Source organism: Zosterops lateralis (genome assembly GCF_965231275.1).
Source record: "Zosterops lateralis genome assembly, chromosome: 3".
NCBI classification, from domain to species: Eukaryota; Metazoa; Chordata; class Aves; order Passeriformes; family Zosteropidae; genus Zosterops; species Zosterops lateralis.
The window spans coordinates 41,974,498-41,994,937 of NC_139764.1; the positions used below are offsets into that span (position 1 = coordinate 41,974,498).

A 20,440-nucleotide genomic window follows, 5' to 3' on the forward strand; every position below is an offset into this window, starting at 1 on the left:
GGTATGAAAACAAGATGAGAAGAATTGTGATTGATGTGATATCTGTTTCTATTTTTGTATATTAATGTGAAGAATTTACTTTTGGTACTTCCATCGCTTTAATTGAAGGATTCTGTGTTTATCAGCATCATGAATGCTTAAACACTTTCTATCAGGACTCTTACGGGGATTTTTATCAACACTGTATTTTATGTCTTGTGTGTGTGTCTGGCTTTATCAAGCAGGTTCTTACTATTTTCTTACCAATTGTGTTTTATAAAGCACTTCGAAGGCAAAGCAGATACTGAAATGTAACTTTTAAAATTTGTTCCTATTTCTGTTCTGTTCAGAACTTTTCAGATTTCCTGTTTCGCTGGTACCTGGAAAAAGGAAAGCGAGGAAAGCTGTTATCTCAGCCTATTGCTCAGCATGGACAGCTGGCCAGTTTCCTGCAAGCACATGAACATCTGAGCTGGTTACATGACATCAATAGCCAGGATTTCCAAAAGGTAGGGTTTCTTAAATACAGCCAAATGGAAATACCATGTGGTGAACAGGTCAGGTACATGTTCAAGTAGGTAATTTACCAAGTTATGACTCCTCCCCATCCAAAGACAACTTATCCATATGAGTTAGGGGAAGGATTGCAGATAATTAATAGGGTACTTTTGGAGTACCAGAAGCCTCCCTTCATGCACCATCTGGTATCTCATGTAAGCCACTGCACCATGTAATGCAAATAAGGGCTGGTTTTCATCCCTGACCGGTAGCTGGTACTTCCTACTGAGGAAGTTTGGTTTGGCTATGTGATCACTACTTCAGTGGAATTGGAAATGTATAGTGAATATCAATAGCAATATAATATTATCCAGCCAGGGGAAAACTACAACTTCTCTTTCAAGACTTAACATATTAAAGCTAAGGAATTTGGAGATATTATGAAAGTAAAACAGCTATTGATTACTTTAATCACTTATATTCATAATTTAAAGTATTTTTAATAGGAAATGTGCAGGTGGATAGATTAATGTGACATTGTTTTTAGACATGATCTTTTGTTGCCTTCTGGGCTTTCCAGTTACATCTGCTCTTCTTGCTGGTCAGTCTTTTCATCCTTCTGCTAGACTTAAAAATGCACTTCATTTAGCAGTTAAAAGTATTTCAAATCAAAAATGGTTTGTTTCAATCCAATTCAATTTCAAACCATCTCAATGGTTTGTTTTATGTTAAGCATAAAAACCATGGAAATATTTATCCTACTCCAAATTCTAGGTTCATAATGCCAAATCCCTCTTAAACAAACAGAAAAGTCCTACTGAACAGCTCCCACCAAAACAAAGAAAAACTATTCTGAGAATACTGTAATATTCCATTTGTGTCAATTGAGGTTTTCCATGTCATTGCAAAGCACTTTGAAGAGGGGATAAAGATTCTAAAAGATACAGTTAATTCAGTATAGATAGTTTATTTTTGAGTAAGTGCTCAGAAACTGTTTCTTTTATCTGATAAACAAATTCTTGCCTTTGTATTTGGTTACTGCAGCAGTTATACACAATTCTGTTTTTTCAAATTCCCAAATTAACAGGTAAATCAGTGCATGCAAAAGTGTTCTGTCAAAACGTATTTGCCTGGCTTTTATTGCAAAGTATTGAATTAGATCATAGAGATACAATGTGTGAAGTTGCAATTTATCCTTTCAGAATGAGGTAGGTTTTTTTTATTAGCAGTGAAAATATTTTTAAATATATTGTTGAAGGAGAGAGCCTCTTCTTGAAGACTGTAATGCAGAGTTTCACTGTGCAAACTGTACAACTTTTAAAATTAAGGGTTATAGTATTACAAACAATAAATAGCTGTGAGACATCTGTTCAGGTAAAATTCTTGTCTGTTAGCCTTCTGATCCTAATTTACAAAACTATTTCTAACATCTTTATTAATTGTAGGCTCACAGAACATTGCAGACTTTAGCAAATATGGAGACACGATATTTTGCAAAGAAGAAAACACTTCTTGGCTTGAGTAAATTAGCTGCCCTAGCATCGGACTTCTCAGAAGACATACTACAGGAGAAAATAGAAGGTAAGAAATAAAAACAGGGCAAAGTGAAGAAAAGACTTAGTAAATTACTGAATTAGAATCTCATTAATTTTGGAGATTATTGATTTTTCCTGTTGAGGGTGCTGACTTAGTGTGGTAAGGATAAATGGGCTGATGATTTTGCTCATTTTTTAGAGCCTGTTTTATAGAATGGCTTTCACTTTTGAATTCTTCTCAAGTCCTGAGGCTCTTAGTCTGTGCAAGGAAATCCTGTAACTGTGTTGTAGTGCAGTAATACAATTGCAGATACATACAGTTGTGATCAAGAAGTGCTTTCTCAGGCTTTTGTGCTCTGTATCTAGAAAGGTTACCATGACAGTGTTTCATCGTACTCTATCTGAAATGATGTGAACAGGAAAATTCATTACCAAATGCAATGGTTCCACTGCTCTGCCATTCCTATCTCTTTGGAAAATACTGTTTGTGCAGCACATGTGCAGCACAGAGTTTGAGAAAAAGCAATTTTGCACTACTGGTTAAAGGATTCTGGCCACCAGGGGGAAGCTTTGGAATATGACTCTGGGTTGCTGCTCAAGCTTACTTGTGTTTATCTGAGTATTTATCCATCTGTGTAATTAATAGTTCTTAAATCTTGTTGAAAAAGCCTGGTAGTAATTACATTAACTAAGTAGGCTTCAAAAATTATTTTTAGCTCATAATAATAATGTATTATCTGCCTTTTAAGTTGCATAGCATTGCATGAAATCTTGAAGTTTAAATTCATTTTTTTACCACTGTGAAAATGTTTATGCTGATGTGAGGAATCTCACATCAGAGAATTTAAAAATTTTAAAATTACAAATGAGATAATCAAAGCTTTATTTCAATGGGTAGAGGACTCTCAAAATTTATTCTGGACTTGATTCTGCTACACGTTTCTGTGTGACACATGATGTAGTTGTTAAAACTTAAACTCTAAAAGGAAAGTGTATCACTTTCCTTTTGATAAAGAAAGACTTAATTATTTCTGCCACATTTTGGGTTTTCCTCTAAACAGATGAAATGCTCCACAGAATTATTTTCCCTATTCTAGCATGCAGTGGAAATTGGTGGGAAGGACAGGGTTCATATAGGTGGTTGATATTATTCCATTTTGAATGTCTCAGACTAGCAAGTTTCTCATCCTAAAGCAGCCCATACTGGCAAGTATAAAAGAGTCAAAAATTGAACAGTTTGTGAGATGGAATGTATCCATGGCACAGCTCCTTAAAGTTGCAGCCAGCTCATTTTCCTGCACAGTGCAACAGCTTCCATCCAATCTTCCGTATTAGTTTTGAAATTTTGAGACAAAATTAGCGTTATGCATTTTCATTACTGTTCTGGTTTGGGTTGAATTAGGGGAAACCCTCCAAGGAATCCCCTAATAACAAAACCTCTACCACCCCTCCCCCCAACCCTGGGTTTGGGAAGGAATCTCTTGAACACAAAGTGGAAAAAACCGGTTTATTAACAAATGAATAAACACCCCCCGACACAAGGGAAAAAAAAAGAACAGAAAAAGCTCGGGTTACTGTGAGGGGAGGGGCGCGCAGCGTCTTTTACAAGCCCCGGCGATCTTCGGACTCCTCCAGCCAGATCAGCTCCGGGTGCCGGTCCTAAATCTTAAAGAGGGGGGGGGGGGGGGGAGGGAGGAGAAGAGGAAAAGGAAAAAAAACAAACAGAGCACAGAGGCGGCAGAAAGAAAGGAAGAAAAAACAAAAGAACGAAAGGGCAAGAAACTAGCAGAAAAATTTGCGATACAGCGAGCGACTAGAAGCGACTAGAAGCAGGGAAGCCAAAAGCCAGAGTGGAGCCAGCCCCCAGGCCAGTGCCCGCCCCCCCCTAAAGGGGACGGAACACCTCTCTTAGACATAACAAGGGTGTCCACGATATGGGATTATGGGATAGAGAGCACTGTCAACCCAGGACAATTACACTGGGAACATGAGTAGAAAGTAAGGACTAGTTCCCTGGGATGGCAGTATTGAAGTGGGAGCATTTCTGTGCTTTGGGAACATGTATGAGAGTCCAAATAGAATGCTTCATAACAAACGCTTGTAGGCTTGAATAATATTGTGACTTGACAGTTATTGTTGTGCCACAGAATTTATTGTTACATCTTAATAACATGAAACATTCATTTCCTTAAATGACTACAAGAAATATCAGAGCAGGAGCGCTTTTTGTTACATCAGGAGACACTTCCCGAACAACTCCTGGCAGAGAAACAGTTGAACCTCAACGATATGCCAGTGCTGTCTGCATCTCAGCTCATTGATGTAAGTGTCTCATGTTTTCTTCATTACACAGGAAAACTTCCAGTATGTTTCCTGCCCCTCTGTGATAAATGAGGAGGTCACAGCTGCCTTTATCCCTTATATGACTTGCTAAGCACCTAAAGATCTGATGTATGGATTAGTTTAACTTCGCTTAGTTTTTCTGCCAGCAGACATCAGAATGATGAGTTTAGTCCTAGTTTTTTCTGTTGAATGTGTGCCTTGGAGTGCTGCTAGGAGAAAAAGCAAATCAGATCAGCATCAGAAGTTGATTTACTGGTCTAAACCAGGTTTTGGATGTGAGACAGTTTTTACCTTGCTTTACATTCTTGGTAAGGCAGAACTTGGAAGGCAGAATGAACAAACAGTTCTACCTCAGTGGAGAAGGATGCTACAAGCTAGAAAAAGGAAGTGTTAGAAGTAGGAAGAGGCTTTTGGCCACTTGTTGCAAAGAGGCACCATAAGTCTTTCTGCTTTTGTTTTCTTTTACAAAAATCCAACCCATAGTGAAACAAAAATTTGAAATGTTCCAGTGCTGGGATAAGTAATAGTGCTGAGTCCTTTTTCACACTCCTTTCTGCTATCAGCCAGGAACCATTAGCCTTACTGATTCTGCCTTGTTTGCCACATTTTTTTACCATCCAGTGATGCACACAAAAAATACTGCATGAATAGCAGCAACACATTGTAAATCATTTGTATCTGGGTGTCAATTTTTCTGTGGTTTTCTGTAATCCTGTGGAAAATTCAAAAGTTAGCATGTATACAAATATGCTTGTTTACATTCTTGTTATTTTCTTAGAACTGTGCTAATACCAGATTGTGAAGCCCTTACCTGTGTCTTTAAGTAAGGCCATCTGTGGGATTAGGGAGGGGTGGGAACTGTCAGTCAGGACTTGGCAAGTGCTGGCACCACAACAGTTTTCCTTCTGAATTCTCTTATTGTTAAACTAGTGTTAATGCTTGCTACTTGCAATGCAAAAATGAAACTCAGTGTAAATTAAAAGAGTGTTGATGTGAATTTTTATTTGAAGTACTTATTTATAATTGGGGGATATGAAATACTGAGGGGAACTTGTTTTTAAGGGGTGAAAGGCAGCACATGTGCTGAAGTACTGCTTTGAGCTTAATTACCAAAATAATTCAGAGAGCTTATTTGTGGAGCTGAGCTCTGGCTACAGTAGTCCAGGAATGTTACAGCCTTAAATGGCACTTAAATTTGAAACCCAGCAGCCTTGTATCCAGTATCATTTGTCCACAGACCATTGTCACGTAGATGGAATGCTGCTCTAAAACCTTAAGTATATTCCTTACTATAAAAATACCCGCACTTGAATCAAGACATATTTTCATGAGAAGGTCATGCAAGTAGAAAATACGTGGTGGTCTTCCTGCACTGGGTTGTCCCTGATACCGGTTACGTTACTTTGTAGGCTAAAAATAATTCTCCATGTTAATTCTCTCTGATTTCGTAGATGTTCATATGTGATGAGAACAGAAGAGCAAATGAATATGACTTCAAGAAAGCACTTGATCTGCTGGAATATATTGATGAGGTAGGAAAACTTTTTAAAGGTTTTCTAACCTAGAGACTTTTTTATTATTCTTATTTAAGATAGGGTGGTGCATCTGTAGTTAATTTACATATTAACTTAATGTATGGTAATTAAAGCAACCCCTGATATGTTTTTTTTGGTTTGTTTTCAAGCCACTGGAGACATAATGCCAAATGTGGTGTAGATAACTTAAGAAAAATTACACTCTTCATCTTCACTTCCCATTTATAGTCTATAGTTTCTTTTTAGAGCCTTGCCTCCCTACAGGCTGTCTCCAAACAGGACAAAGATGAACTGGTTTTAGTAGTTTAGTTCTTATGTCTTCCCTCTTAACAGTTTCACTGATTGTCATGAAGTAATGTAGGATAGTCACCACTTTCTAACATGTATAAATAGCTTTGAACCACAGATTTGCCACCTGCTTTTTTTCCAACTGTATTTTTTGTCATCTCAGTAAAATAACTGTTACTCTAAACCCATGCAATTTCAAAACTTTTTTTTTCCCACAGATATTAACGTTTCTAACAAGTTGTGTAGAACCATTCAGCACAAATCAGTGGTGGTGGTTTCTGTGCAATGAAGAAACTGCCCTTTTCAGATCAAATGTGTATCTCTGAAAACATTTACTAATATATTAATAAAACATATATCCTAATGTGGACACTAATGGTCAAGTTAACTTGACCATACTGGAAAAAGAGCTTTGACTCCGCTCATCATTTAGCACATGGTAAAAATAAAATTTGCCTAGAATACAATGTTTTACAAATTGGTATTTTAAAATGTGCCTTTTCCAAACTGTGTTAGTTGGTCTTCAGTAGTCAAGTGGTGATGTAGAAAGTCTGAATCCATGATTTCAAATGGAAACAGTGTTTGGTATATCAACAATCCGATCAGATCATCTGGTAAAACAGCATATGTTAAAAATGATGCTTGGTGATTGAAGAATCTAATTCATCAGTGCAATCTATGTGACAGAGTGATTATTTCTTTGTAAAAAAACCCCAAAATTTTAATTTGCCTGTCTTTTCTCCTCATATGAATTGAAGGAAGAAGAAGTAGATGTAAATGATCTTAAACTTAAAATTCTCTGTAAGGCTCTCCAAAGAGATGGGTAAGTATAAATATAAGTTACTGAGACACAGCTTTTCCAGAGCTATATTTTAGTGTACTATTCTCTAATTTACCAAAAAGATTTAATTTCACAGGATAAGGTTAGTAAAGTATAATGTGTCAAATCAGAACACGTATTCTTATTGGTAAAGTGAAACCATGGCAAAAAAAAATCTGCAGTACTTTGTTGGTTTATCTCACTTGACAATCTACTGTGCAGTCCTGGCACCTGACACAGAAATGAACCCATGTAGCTTTTGTTCTTGCACCCTTTCCTGAGGTAAAAGAAGTGACCAATGCTGAACCTTTCTAACCTTTTTTTTTTTTTTCCTTTTGTCCTTTGAAGCATCTCAAACAGAAGCTTTTTAATATGATAACGTAGGCAGAGGTCACTCCTGCAAGCTTTTATTTCACTTGGGTTTTGCCATTGAACCACACTGGCAATTTCATGACCTTTTGATTTAATACTACATTCTTGACTGTAGGAGATCAAAGCCTAAATAGTGCTTAGAAAAGTCAGTCTCAGGGGTGTTCAAAACCATATACAGGCAGAGTCCAGTTGGCCACAAGAACCTTCTCATCAAACAGTGGTACAGTTCTCTCCCAGGTTAAATAACACAAATAGCATTTCCTCCCTCTCCTTTCTAACTTTCAGAAGTCTTCCTACTTTCCTAACTCCCACCTATGTTCCAAGAGGGACCTAAGAAAGAAAAGATGAGGAGAGAATATATTCCAAATGCACTGTGCCATTTGTAATTAAAATGGAAATAAGCAGCATTTGGATCACACTTATGCATAGGATAGATTCCAAAGGGCAGTGGTGTCTAGGAAATAATTCCTAATTGCATGACTAAGTTATGTCCACATATAACACAAATAAGCAGAAAGAGGTTCACACTATTCCAAGTGTTTTCCTTTCCTGTTATTTTAAAGACAGAAGAATTCAGAACTCCTGCGTGGCGCCAGTCCAGTTATTGGTTTATGTTCTATCTACCCTGGACAAGCACAGAGTTTTGAATGTGGTATTTTAACAGTTCAAACATGTACAATGCTGACAAGATTTTGGCCACTCTGGCAGCTAACCAGGGTAGAAAACTTGATGTCCCAGCTGAGTTTCCAGTCCAGCAAGGCTCACAAAGGCTTACAGAGAGGCGGTGTTAACTTCCATCTGTGTGCAAAGTAAACATTTGAGATGTGACAGTACCTAGTTTTAATGATGGCCTGTGGTTTCTAACTTGAGGGCCACCAATGGTGGTAAGGTTGCTGGGTAATATGAAGAGTCTTGCTGAGTGTGTTCCTGATGCACTATCCTCCTCTGTGCCCAAGGGGAGAAAATCCCCCTTCCCTCCCTCCTTTCCTCACATTCTTCCCCGTGGAATTAAAGATGTAATCCTAGACATTCAGGAGCTGAAGAGACACCCAGGGTAAAACCAGTGAAGTACAGAGGATTTGTCAATAATAGCTTCTGGATCCAGGTCCAGATCTGTTACAAGCATGTCCCACGAGCCCATGGTAGTTTAAAGAGTGATATGAGAACCAGTTTTGTCTGACAGCTTAGCACATGCAACAGGAAATTTTAACAACTGAAAGGTTAGAACCACAGCAAAACAAGTTAGGTTGCTGTTGACTTCAAACTGGTGCATATAAAGCTCTTCAGGGATGAAAAATTGTCATTTAAAACAATCTTCCTCTTAGAAAAATCTGCTTGTGATTGTTACCACAGATGAAACTGGTATTCATGAGTCTTCGCATTTAATCACAAAGTAGATAAACTTAGTATTTGTTTTGTGACTGTGTGTGCTGTTACAGGCCTGCAACTTAGATTTTGCAATTTTTTTTCCTCATTTCTTCATATTTAATTTGTTTTGTTTTGATTTTTTTTTTCACATTAGAGAATTGCTTCTCTTGCTTTATTCTACCAAAAAAATAAATCTACACTTTCATCACCTCACTTGTAAAATAGAATTATGGAGAATAGGTAGTTCTTATCTCAATGGATAATACTTTTATCAAAGAAATGATGTTGTTTGGTTGGGATTCTTAATGGTTTAGAAGATGGGAAGCATTTTTATTTTCCTCCTAACTAGATCACATTATAGTAGTGCAGTTTGATTCCGGTTTTACTCTCGGAATAAAGACTAATTAACACAGGATAGCAAAAAAACTCTTACTTTGAGCTGTAACAAAGCACTTAATACTTACATATGGACATGCATTAGTTACCTTTGATAATTTATCTAATTTTCCCGTGTGGTTTTTTTACTTGTTAGTTTTCCTATTATTTTGTCTGTGTAATTCTTTCCCAAAATTATTCTTTGATTTGCAGATGGTCCTGTTCAGATGGTAGTGATGATCCAATTGAAGCATCTAAAGATAGTATATTTGTGAAAATACTACAAAAGCTATTGAAAGAAGGTAAAGTGTAGTTAAATATAATTTAATATCTTGAAATGGTTGTTTCAAAAGCTGCTTAAGATCAATACTAATATGTAAAAAGTAGCATTATTAAATTCTCAGAGTAATAAAGAATTCATTCCACTAGGCAGTTAAAATCATCTGGGGCTAATTCTATCTCTGTAAAATGTTCAGAGGGATAAGAGATGAACAGATTTCTTGATTATGGTCTTAGTATCTTTAAGTTATTTGCTGAGTAAGGCACTCAACAGATTTTTAGCAGTTGCTTACTGTACAGTAAAGTAGGTCTTCTGGAGGTAAATATGTCTCCTGTAAAATACAGGATAATAGCTAATTGACTGTCGTTCAGTAGAACTTAATCTATTTTAGCAAAATTTTTTTTGCTTTTGTTTCCCCTCTCCAAAAGCTAAAACAAAAATATACACTTCCCATTCTTCACTTAAACTTGACTATAGGAAGTTACGGCCATGGAATTTACAGCTGGAGAAGGGAGAGAGAGAAAGGAAGCAACTGAGAGTCAAAGCCTGTTTTAAATATTACTTCATAGGAACGTTTTGCAGAACATATAAGGCTTCATGTGAAAAAGACAAAACTTAAGTTCTTCAGAACAATTTCAGTTTTGTGTCAATTTCCTTGCATTTATAAGACTTCCACTCCCTATGCTGGAACTGTTGCAACTGATGTATAGTTATTGTATGACTGAGCTTTCTTTTTTGTTTCCTTTATTTATTATTTATTTTTATTTTTATTTTGGTGAAGGGTTACATAAAGACTTGGATTTTTGGCTTAATCATTAAATTGCTGAATTCTGGATAAAAAAAAAAAAATTAACTCTGTTTTACAGGCTATTTAAGCTTTATTGTATTTCTCAATAGAAATCAGAGCTTCCCAGTTCCAAAAGAGTAATTTAGCTGTTAGGCAGGCACAGGTGTGTACTTAAAAATAGTGTTAACTGCTGATGCAAAGTACTTTAATCAGGGTTGTAATAAATGGTTTTGTTTTGTAGGAGTCCAGTTAAGTGAGTATTTACCAGAGGTGAAAGACTTGCTTCAAGCAAACGAACTCGGCAGCTTGAAACACAACTCTTACTTTGAATTTGTGTTAAAAGCAAACTATGAACTCTACGTTCAGGGACAAGCATGATTCTTACTGGGATTTTTGAATATTTTTTCTAAAGAACTTTTGAATTCATGTTTACTTTTTTATATTCTGTTTGTTTTTTTGCTGAAAATTTGTGATAAAGTCTGTATGAGTAATATACTTGGTCTTAAATGCATAAACATTGATGCTTTAGTCAGAGGATGCAGAGTTGTGTTTACAGGCGAAGTAAAAATAAAGTTTTCATTTTCTGTGCCTTTCATAAACTTGTTGTTTTGTTCTGTATCTTGATTAGAATGTGTCCTATCTGAGACTCAAGGACACACAGACATGCAGGGTGAAATGCAGGGACCCACTGCAGAGGGTGGGAAATTTATGTTGTTACCACTGGAGCTGTGGTTTCAGTTCAGAGAAAATACTGAACACATTTAATGTGGGGGGACTGTGTACATTACTTAGGCAGCAACAGGTTATTCTGTCAGTAACTCCACTCTTTCCTTGTACAACACTTACTGCTGTAGAAACCAGGTAATTTCAGTTTTGCATCAAAGGTTACTTGCACAAAAAGGATAACTGGCTTGTCACTGATCACTCAGCTTGTCTGACAGAGGAATAAAGTGCAGCTCTCATTCAGAGCCTTCTGGTCCAGTAAATACTCCATTCTTTCAGTTCATATCTGTTAAACTTTTCCCAAACATTTTAGTATTGTATCCATTTGACTTCCCTTTAAGCTATTTCTAGCATACATGTAAAATGGGATTAGCAGCTCACCCTGCAGTCATTCACAGCAACTGCTTGTGCTAGGCTCAGAAGAAACCTCGAAAGCAGTTATGGAAGTGTGGGAGTACAGCATGATCTTCCTTACTTCCATGCCTTGGCCTCTACTGGTAGACACTACTTCTTTCCTTTTTAACTGCACTGCCCCCAGATAGTTGTCTCTGACATGAGAATAATAATAAATCAATTTCTCAATTATTCTGATTAACAGGACCATTTAGTCTTTCAATAAAAGTTACTGCAATCTGATGTGTTGCACCTTTCTTTTGCATGTGGCTCAAGAGCCAGAAACTGACTGCAGGGGAACTTGCACGCCCTTATGTTTTACTTGTCTGGCTCCATGCCTGCTGCAACAACTTGATCTAACAGCTGAGAAGGTCAGAAGTTAAATTGGTTGAAGAGAATCCAGTTTCTAGTTTTAAAAGCACAGCTCTCCTTCCGTGGCTTTCCCTCCTCCCTGTACTAATACAGTAAGCTGGGCTGAGAGTCTGAACATGTTTGGAAGAATAGATTTATGTAGAGAGGTTCAAACTAATATGGGAAAGAAATGCACTAGCAGTCATCTTCTAAGATTGTTCTGAGCAGCGAACTTTGCTCTTCTGCAGTCTTGCATGGCTGAGAAGTGTGAGTGTAACTCCCAGCTCCGGCTTCAAAGGAGTCGCTCATTTAAAGCCTTGAAGGAATTCCACGTGTTCGCCTGAATGTCACTTTGAGGGTGGTTTCACATTGAGAAACTTTAGCAGGGTTTTGGAAGAAAGGGACCAATGGAATAAATGATTGCTGGCCCCTCCCAAAGTATGTTCTGCCTTAACTTTTCCTAGACTCTTAAATTTTGCTTGAGGAGGAATCTCTAACTGACTGTCCACCATAAATCACTTCGGGGATATCTCATATCTTCCTAGACTGTTGGCCAGATCTCTGTATTCTGTCAGGAGCGGCAGGGCAAGCCCTGGAAAGCTTGCTCCAGGTGCAAGCAGTTCTGATCACTCTGATCATTTCAAAGTGCCTGGCCTCTTGGCTGGGTCATGTTTATCATGGTTGGTGTAAAAGCATTCTGGGTTTTGGGAAAGGATGAGTTGTGTAGGGTTTTCAACTGTTCTACTCTACTGCTGGGTTGGGAGGCAGCTGGCATTTATACAATGGCTTTCCATCTGACTATTGCCAAAACAGAAGGCTACTTGCAATGAGTTTACTTAAACAAAGCCTCATTAAAATAACTTCCATGTCTAAACAGATGTTTAATGTTCTTGTACTAGTAATGTTGAACTGGTTCTCTATTCTGTTGGAAAGTTTGAAGAGTCTGGGATTCAGGGCTATTTCTCCTCTCTGCCCTCTGCTTCATTATGTAATAAACTGTGCTGGTGCAGAACTCCTGTCTCAGATTACTGCTCCAGGAGGATGCCTTCATTTACCACTGCAGATGGAAGGTGGCAAATGCCACAGCTCTAGGTTGTTTCTAAGTGTAACAAAAACAAACTTGTGACAAAAAGATGAAGATTAAAACTGTCCAAGGGGGATGGATAGCTCCTCTTGAATAAGAGTATACATTGTTTCTTAAATAGTTATTTTTTCTTTGTGTGGAAAGCACACAAAGTAGGGGAGGTACACATTTGCATTCTTTGTTGTCACCAGAGCAGCAGGAAAGTTTATCAGTTGTCATTTATGATCAATTTCAAAAGCTATGCTATGGTGGATAATGAGTTCTTTGTGCTCTGCACTGGAAACTAACTCCAACTGCTTTCTGACTTGAGACAGAAACCACATTCATTTCGTGAATCCAGATAAGCATCAGATCTACCTGCAGAAAATGATATTTTACTCAGAAGTGGGAGAATTTACCATTGCCATTTGGGCACTTTGCTGTAAACTAGATTGGGGTAGAGAGAAAGTAAAAGGGAACAGAAGGGATAGAGTGGGTTTATGCTTGCATCATGTTTCATTGCAGGATTAAGGATGTTTATCTTTCAGCGACGTCAGGGTTTCTGTTACTAGATTTCTGATTCAACACAACCGACTGATTTTGGAAACCACAATGAAGCACTACGGTTCTGTAAATAGATTTAGTGGCTGTGATGCCTTTAAGTGCTTTCAGGCTTCCGATTTTTGTACTGCCAGTTGTTGATGACAGAACTGAAGAATAATATGAGTTGAGGAACGGGGCAAGAGAAGAGCACATTTTAACACAATAACTTGACAAAAATTCAAAATCTATAGCAGAAGGAATTAGATGGCTGCCAGAGGTGAAGAGGAATGCTGCCAACCTGGAGGATGCAGAAGTTAAACAGAGAAGAAAAGTTGTCTGCTTCTCTGTTGAGCTGTCTTCTCTGCCTTGCAGCAGACGAAACCACCTGCAGAAATACCTTCACTTTCAGGAGACTCCTCACAGCACAGTGCTTCCAGCCTACCATTCCTCTTCCCTCTTGCCTGACTCCCTAAATTTTCAGAAGATTTACGCTTGACCAATTGTGCCTTCAGAGAAGATCTTGAAAGTTGGTTTGCATCAACATAGTGTCAGGGCTGCAAGTCTACTTGAGCTATTCCCTCCTCTTTCTGTTGGAAACCAAGTACCTACGAAATCTTCCAAGTGTCCCACATGGAATCTCTGCTTAAATACCCATAGCTGAAGGAGATGAACTGTTCCTTTTCGCTTGCATAGTACCTTCAGCTCGTCAGAGATGACTTGCCTGTGAGACCTTTCTCCTTTTGGGAAGGATGAGCCACAGGGATGGCTGAAGGGTTCCTGTGTTACCTGGCCCAGCTCAGCGCCCAGCAATGGGCACTTGTAATGACACCAGCATTCACCACTACGTCAGGCTCCTGGGATCAGACCAGGATTAATCCTTTACCGGACTTCTCTTTGGGCATTTGTCTGACAGATGTTAGTTATCCTATGCATTTATTTTCCATTTTTAAATCACAGCCAGGAAAGGATGCGCGGCTCAACTCGATGTGTAAAGTTGTGGGTTTTGCACGGGCCCTGCAAACCAGGGATCTACTTTGTCACTTCTCTCCCAGTTCCCTTTCTCCGCTGGGCTCACCCATAGCCACGGGAAGGACCCGGGAGAGGCGCGTTTCCCTGGGCAGCCCCGAGCCGTGGCACGTGGTGGCCCGGGCCCGATGGCCGCTCGCCCCCGGCCCCGCCGAGCCCCGCGGGGCTCCCGCCGCCCGCACCTGCTTTGCCCTTAACGGGGCCGGTGCTGCCGGGGGATTATTTCGGCCCCGGCCGCGGGCGGTGGCGGGGGGGGGGCTCGGCAGACGCGCCTTATACGGCCGGGCCCGGCTCACCTGGGCCGGGGCCAGGAGCGCCTTCTTTGGGCACCGCCGGGCCGGGGCCGCGCCGGGCCCGACGCCCAAATATGGGGACGGCCGGGGCCGCATTCCTGGGGGCCGGTCGCTGCCTCCACCCGCCGGGATAAAAGGCTCCGCGGCGGCCGCGGCGGCCACGAGTGACCCGGCGAGGAGCGGGAGCCTCTCTCTCTGCCCGATTCGCGGAGCCCGCAGCCAGCCCAGGTAAGCCCCGGCCCCGCCGCCACCGCCCGCGGCTGCCGGGCGGCCCTGAGGCTCAGCCCCGGTGCCCTGTGCCCCCGCAGACACAACCGAGACCATGTGTGACGAGGACGAGACCACCGCGCTCGTGTGCGACAACGGCTCCGGCCTGGTGAAGGCTGGCTTCGCCGGGGACGATGCCCCCAGGGCCGTGTTCCCCTCCATCGTTGGCCGCCCCCGCCATCAGGTACGGAGCGCTCCCCCTTCCAGCCTCCCCGCACGTCCAGGCACAGCCGGGGCTGCGGATCCCGGCTGCCTCCCGGCCCTCTGCATCCTCCCGTCTCGCTGGGGAGCCCCGTGGAGAGGGTGCTGAGCCCCTGCTTTCCTCCCCTGCAGGGCGTCATGGTGGGTATGGGTCAGAAGGACTCCTACGTAGGAGATGAAGCCCAGAGCAAGAGAGGTATCCTGACCCTGAAGTACCCCATTGAACATGGCATCATCACAAACTGGGACGACATGGAGAAGATCTGGCACCACACCTTCTACAATGAGCTGCGTGTCGCCCCAGAGGAGCACCCCACCCTGCTCACTGAGGCCCCCCTTAACCCCAAAGCCAACCGTGAAAAGATGACCCAAATCATGTTTGAGACCTTCAACGTCCCTGCCATGTACGTGGCCATCCAGGCTGTGCTGTCCCTGTACGCCTCTGGCCGTACCACTGGTGAGTGCAGAGTCCTGCTGGCCCCTCTTCCCCAAGCAAGGATGCCCAGAGCTGGTCCCCTACATCTGACAAGCACTCTGCCCCCCGGGGCAGGACCCTGTGTGGGCCACATCTCTCAGATGGCTGCTTCTTGTCCCCGCAGGTATCGTGCTGGACTCTGGTGATGGTGTGACACACAACGTCCCCATCTATGAAGGGTATGCCCTGCCCCACGCCATCATGCGCTTGGATCTGGCCGGCCGGGACCTCACAGACTACCTGATGAAGATCCTGACTGAGCGTGGCTACTCCTTTGTCACCACAGGTAAGCACTATTCCCTCCTCCAAAAAGTTCCCTCTCGCTTCCAACCCTCGCACTTCTAGAGATGCTCTCACCTCTTTGCGAGCCTCAAAAACAGTCCCCAGTGGGAGCTTATGTGTGGCTGGGGGTCTGGAGTCCCAGTAGACCTATGGAGGTGGTGCAAGAGCTCCCTGTTCCTCCTCTGCAAACACTTATGCCTTTGCTTCCCTCTGACAGCTGAACGTGAGATTGTCCGTGACATCAAGGAGAAGCTGTGCTATGTGGCTCTGGACTTTGAGAATGAGATGGCCACCGCTGCCTCTTCCTCCTCCCTGGAAAAGAGCTACGAGCTGCCTGATGGGCAGGTCATCACCATCGGCAACGAGCGTTTCCGCTGCCCAGAAACCCTCTTCCAGCCTTCCTTCATTGGTGTGTGCCCCCCTCCCTCTCTCTTCCCTTGGCAGCTCTCCCCTCTCTCCAGAGTCTTGCGTGGAGCTCTTGCTTTGCACTAAACTTGTTCCTGCCTGTTTCCCCCCACTGCCTCCAGGTATGGAGTCTGCAGGTATCCATGAGACCACCTACAACAGCATCATGAAGTGCGACATTGACATCAGGAAGGACCTGTACGCCAACAACGTCATGTCTGGGGGTACCACCATGTACCCAGGTATTGCTGACCGCATGCAAAAGGAGATCACAGCCCTGGCCCCCAGCACGATGAAGATCAAGGTAAGGCTGGAGCACGAAGGTCCTGGGAGTGTGGGGCTAGGCACAGCCCCCGTGCCTGCCACCCGCAGGTGAGTCGTGTTTACTGATCTCAGCTCTCTTGGTGTTTTCCAGATCATTGCCCCACCTGAGCGTAAGTACTCTGTCTGGATCGGTGGCTCCATCCTGGCCTCCCTGTCCACCTTCCAGCAGATGTGGATCACAAAGCAGGAATACGATGAAGCTGGCCCATCCATTGTCCACCGTAAATGCTTCTAAACATGTTTACATGATCACTTTGCCAACCACGCTCAGGATGACAACCTTCGAGGTTGCAGGCGGCCGAGGGCCTGCAACAGCCATGTAACTTTCTATTTTGTAACAATTTCTGGTTACTGTTGCTGCAAAGCTCCATGTGACACAGTGTATGTAAAGTGTACATAAATTAATTTATTTTATCTCGTTTTGTTTGTTTTTAAAACCAATGCCCTGTGGAAGGAAACAAAAAACTTCAAGAAGCATTAAATCACCAGTCATTCTGTCACACCCCTAATGCTGTTGTCTGTCGTCATTTGCTCGGTTCTTCCATCACTTGGGGACGTAGTTTGGGGGCAGTGGGTGGTGGGGATGAAATCTCCAGATAGGAGGGGTGCTGGGGAGGGGACAGGACCCCAGCCAGCTCTGTGACTCCCCTGGGGTGCAGGCTGCTCGAGGGTGGCTGTGTGTTGCATCACGCTGCTGCAGGGGCTGCCCTGACACTCTGCAGTGTGCTGGTCCCAGCCGGGAAAGGGTTACCTGGAGCCTTTGCTTGCAAAATATTTCTTTTGGCTCAGCCTGCCAAAAAAGTAGCCCTGGCATGCTCCCGAGGAAGGCAAGGCTGGGGCTGAGGGCAGGTGGCGGGTGCAGGTTAAATAAAGAGCTTTCCACTCCACTTATGGGAAACCCACCTGCCATGGTGTTGTCCCTGGAGGGCTGAGGGCAGCCAGGGCCACTTCCTCACCCTGCCTGACACGCTTGCCCTTGGCAGTGGTCACGCATCAGGAGCTGCCTTCAGATGGACCACCCCCTCCTCTGCCCCCCTGAACCACCCAGCCCCTCCCGGGATCACATCCTGTACTCAGGAACTCCCGAGGAGCCCCAAGGAAAATCCCAGGGGCTTCCCCTTGCGGCCGGCCTTTGCCTGCCCTGTTTGCCGATGGGGAGGCAGAGCAGAACGGGAGGAGGGAAAGATGCTCCTGGCCTGTCTCATCTCTCACTTACTGGGGCGAGAGGGCTCCGGGGACCCCCCTTTATTTCCAGCATTCACGTACATCGTCCCCCCGTGTTTTGGCTGGTTTTACTTGCAGTAAAGTGAGAGCCACACATGAGTTCACTTTTTTTGTTTAGCGCTATTCCAAAGCAAAAGCCTGTGGGAGGAGCTGCCCTGGTCCTTCCTTGGTATCTGAGGGCAGGGAGGGTCACAGAGCATCCCTAAGGGCTCTCAGTGACTGGGGATGGACTGGAAAATAGTTGCTTCTCAAAAAACAGTTGCCTCTCAAAAAGCAAACAAACTTCTATTGCCATTTGTGTAGTGGCACATACTCCATCAGTCAGCTCCCTACTGGGATTTTGGGAGGTGCTTAACATTAAGTCCTTAGTACTTGACCCCTGATCTCAGGTTCAGTTGCAGCTTAGGTGGTGTTATGAGATGGATTTTAGGACCTGCTTCTGTTATTTAATTAAAAGACTGTTTTAGTTAGCTTAGGATAGCAGCCTTATGAGTTAAACAGCATTCACAAGCTCCACTTTCTCACCTGAAATATTAATTTATGGTCTTAAACCCACAATAGAACAGGCTGATTTTTGAAAGGGGAAGTGATGCTGAGCCAGCCACTCTCTCCAGCCTGATCAAAATAGAAGGGATCAGGAGATACACCTTCTGAACAAAGATCTATATTGTGCAGTACCAAACTTGTGTTTAGGACCCCTCATGAGCACAGCTGTGGGCAGAGGTGAGTCCTTCAGCAGTCTGGGTGTTGCACAAGCACTGCCTTTCAGTGAGAGGCTGATGCTGCCACTGGCACATCATTGTCTGCTGCCTTTAACAGCAGAATTTGGTCTGACTCTAACCCACAGCATCAGGTATTCTCAACAGCCTCAGTGCCAATTTCATCCAGCTGAAGACAAATGCCCTAAAGGACATTCTTACAGCTGAAAAAAATGATTAGTTTGTTGTTTTTGTTGCTTTATCAGTGAACAAGGATGCCCTGAGTCTTAAGCCTATGAAACCACCCTGTTCAGATATTAATTTCAAACTTAAACACTCTCTTCATTCTGAAACCAGCCTTTTATTTGAGCTTCGGGTTTTCCTTAATATTTTTAGCAATTGAAGGCACAAATTGTTTGGAAACAGGTGAGTTGGATTTTCATATGGCTCACAAGCCCCATTGTTGGGACGGTGTTTTGGAAAATTTTGCTCGTGCACAGCAGCGTGGGTTTGGTCTTTGTTGTGCAGTTCTCAATAATTTCATTACCCTCCTTGCACCTCTAACAGTGCTGTCGGCAGCAGGCAAAGGATCCTCAGGACCCAAAGGATCCCCAAGACCCAAAGGATCCCCAAGACCAGCATCCTCTATTTTGAGAAAGGCAAAGGGATAAATAAAATAAAGGTGATAGAAGGAAGGATGCAGGACACTCACATACCGTGGGAGGGAAGGTAATGAAGGGGAATGGCTCTTGCCTGCACCAAAATCATCCTCTGGGGCTGTAGCTCACTGCTTGCTCCACAGCCATCTGAATCCAGGGCTGAAGCAGTTCTGGACAACCCTCCATAACTTAACTCTACATCCAGTGGGCAATACAAGAAGCTGCCCTTTGTCCAAATATCGCCGAGGGATGTAAAATCCTTGGGAGAGGAGGAATCCTTGAAAGGACAAAAATTATATGGGGCTGTTTAGATGAGCTTGGGAGGCACAGTCATGAGTGGGTTTTGATGTAAGCTTCCCCCAGAGCTGCAGATGCCTGGGCCATTACCTTAATGATATAAGGAGTTATGGGAAAACCTGGGCTCTGAGAGAAAGTCTTGAGGGAGCCTCTGAACAAAAGAGCAAAGGAAATCCTGGAGGAGATGAGCACGCTGGAGGGGTTTCCTAATTCTATTTTAATACATATTTTGCTAAAGTGGAAATCTGCATTTGCACAGAGAGCAGAATGTGGCCCAGGATGGGCTACCCTCCCACAAAGGTGATGGTTTTGTGCAAAAGCAACTGGCACCCTAATATTTTTCACCCCTTATGTTCCAAAATTGCAGAAACAAAAAGCACTTTGACCCACAGTATTTACTGGGCTTGGCTTTGTTGAGAGGACCTGAACACCCCCTCAGACCTGACATCAGAACAGCCTCACTCTGTACTGTGCTGACTGTGCGTCCCCCATGGACATTTGACCAGTAATATTTATTCAGTGTGTTTTACTAAAGGGACAAAATAGAGGCCCCTTGAAAATTATCATCACTTTTCACAGGAAACTCCTAAGCAAAAAGTCCTATGGCAATCCTTATTTCTGAAAGTGAGGCATTGAAATGAAGACCAAAGATTCAAACAACTTTATTTTCTAGGAAAATTTTGTGCTGCGTCTATTTCAATAATCCACAAGAAAAAAAAAATGAATAGAACATATCTTGTTAGGGGTTTTTTTTGTTTATTTATATATTTTTGAATCAAACAGGCATAAAAAAAAAGAAAAAAGAAAAAAGAAAAAAAAAGAGTTATGTAGTTGTATAGATTTTAGATTTTCATGGTTCATCTCCTGGGGCTGGAAAATGGAGTTCATGAGGGTGACTGTAACCTATTGATCAGCCAGTGGATAACTGCAGGCAGTGCTGGTGTGCAGGGCTCCCACGTGGGACAGATGCCAGTCAGTGTGGGCTGCTTTAGCAACAGGACCATTCAGAATATTCCCCAGCCTCACACACTTTCCT

General features: G+C 42.6%; 2 protein-coding genes across 2 annotated transcripts in view; both read left to right on the forward strand.

Annotated features, from left to right (window-relative positions):
• NUP133 (nucleoporin 133) overlaps positions 1–10,773 on the forward strand; it is a 30,072-nt gene extending 19,299 nt beyond the window's left edge. Inside the window, exons 20-26 of the mRNA XM_083858179.1 lie at positions 330–488; positions 1,923–2,058; positions 4,216–4,334; positions 5,807–5,887; positions 6,937–7,001; positions 9,327–9,415; positions 10,422–10,773. Of these exons, the coding sequence (XP_083714305.1) occupies positions 330–488; positions 1,923–2,058; positions 4,216–4,334; positions 5,807–5,887; positions 6,937–7,001; positions 9,327–9,415; positions 10,422–10,558 (786 nt within the window). The 3' untranslated portion in view covers positions 10,559–10,773. The remainder of the gene's footprint in view (positions 1–329; positions 489–1,922; positions 2,059–4,215; positions 4,335–5,806; positions 5,888–6,936; positions 7,002–9,326; positions 9,416–10,421) is intronic.
• Positions 10,774–14,686: 3,913 nt separating this feature from the next.
• On the forward strand, positions 14,687–17,035 carry ACTA1 (actin alpha 1, skeletal muscle). Its single transcript, XM_083857779.1, has 7 exons — positions 14,687–14,800; positions 14,881–15,023; positions 15,173–15,497; positions 15,640–15,801; positions 16,015–16,206; positions 16,325–16,506; positions 16,618–17,035. Exons 2-7 carry the CDS (start codon positions 14,895–14,897, stop codon positions 16,759–16,761), a joined length of 1,134 nt encoding a protein of 377 aa, XP_083713905.1. The 5' UTR covers positions 14,687–14,800; positions 14,881–14,894; the 3' UTR covers positions 16,762–17,035.
• Positions 17,036–20,440: the final 3,405 nt, after the last annotated feature.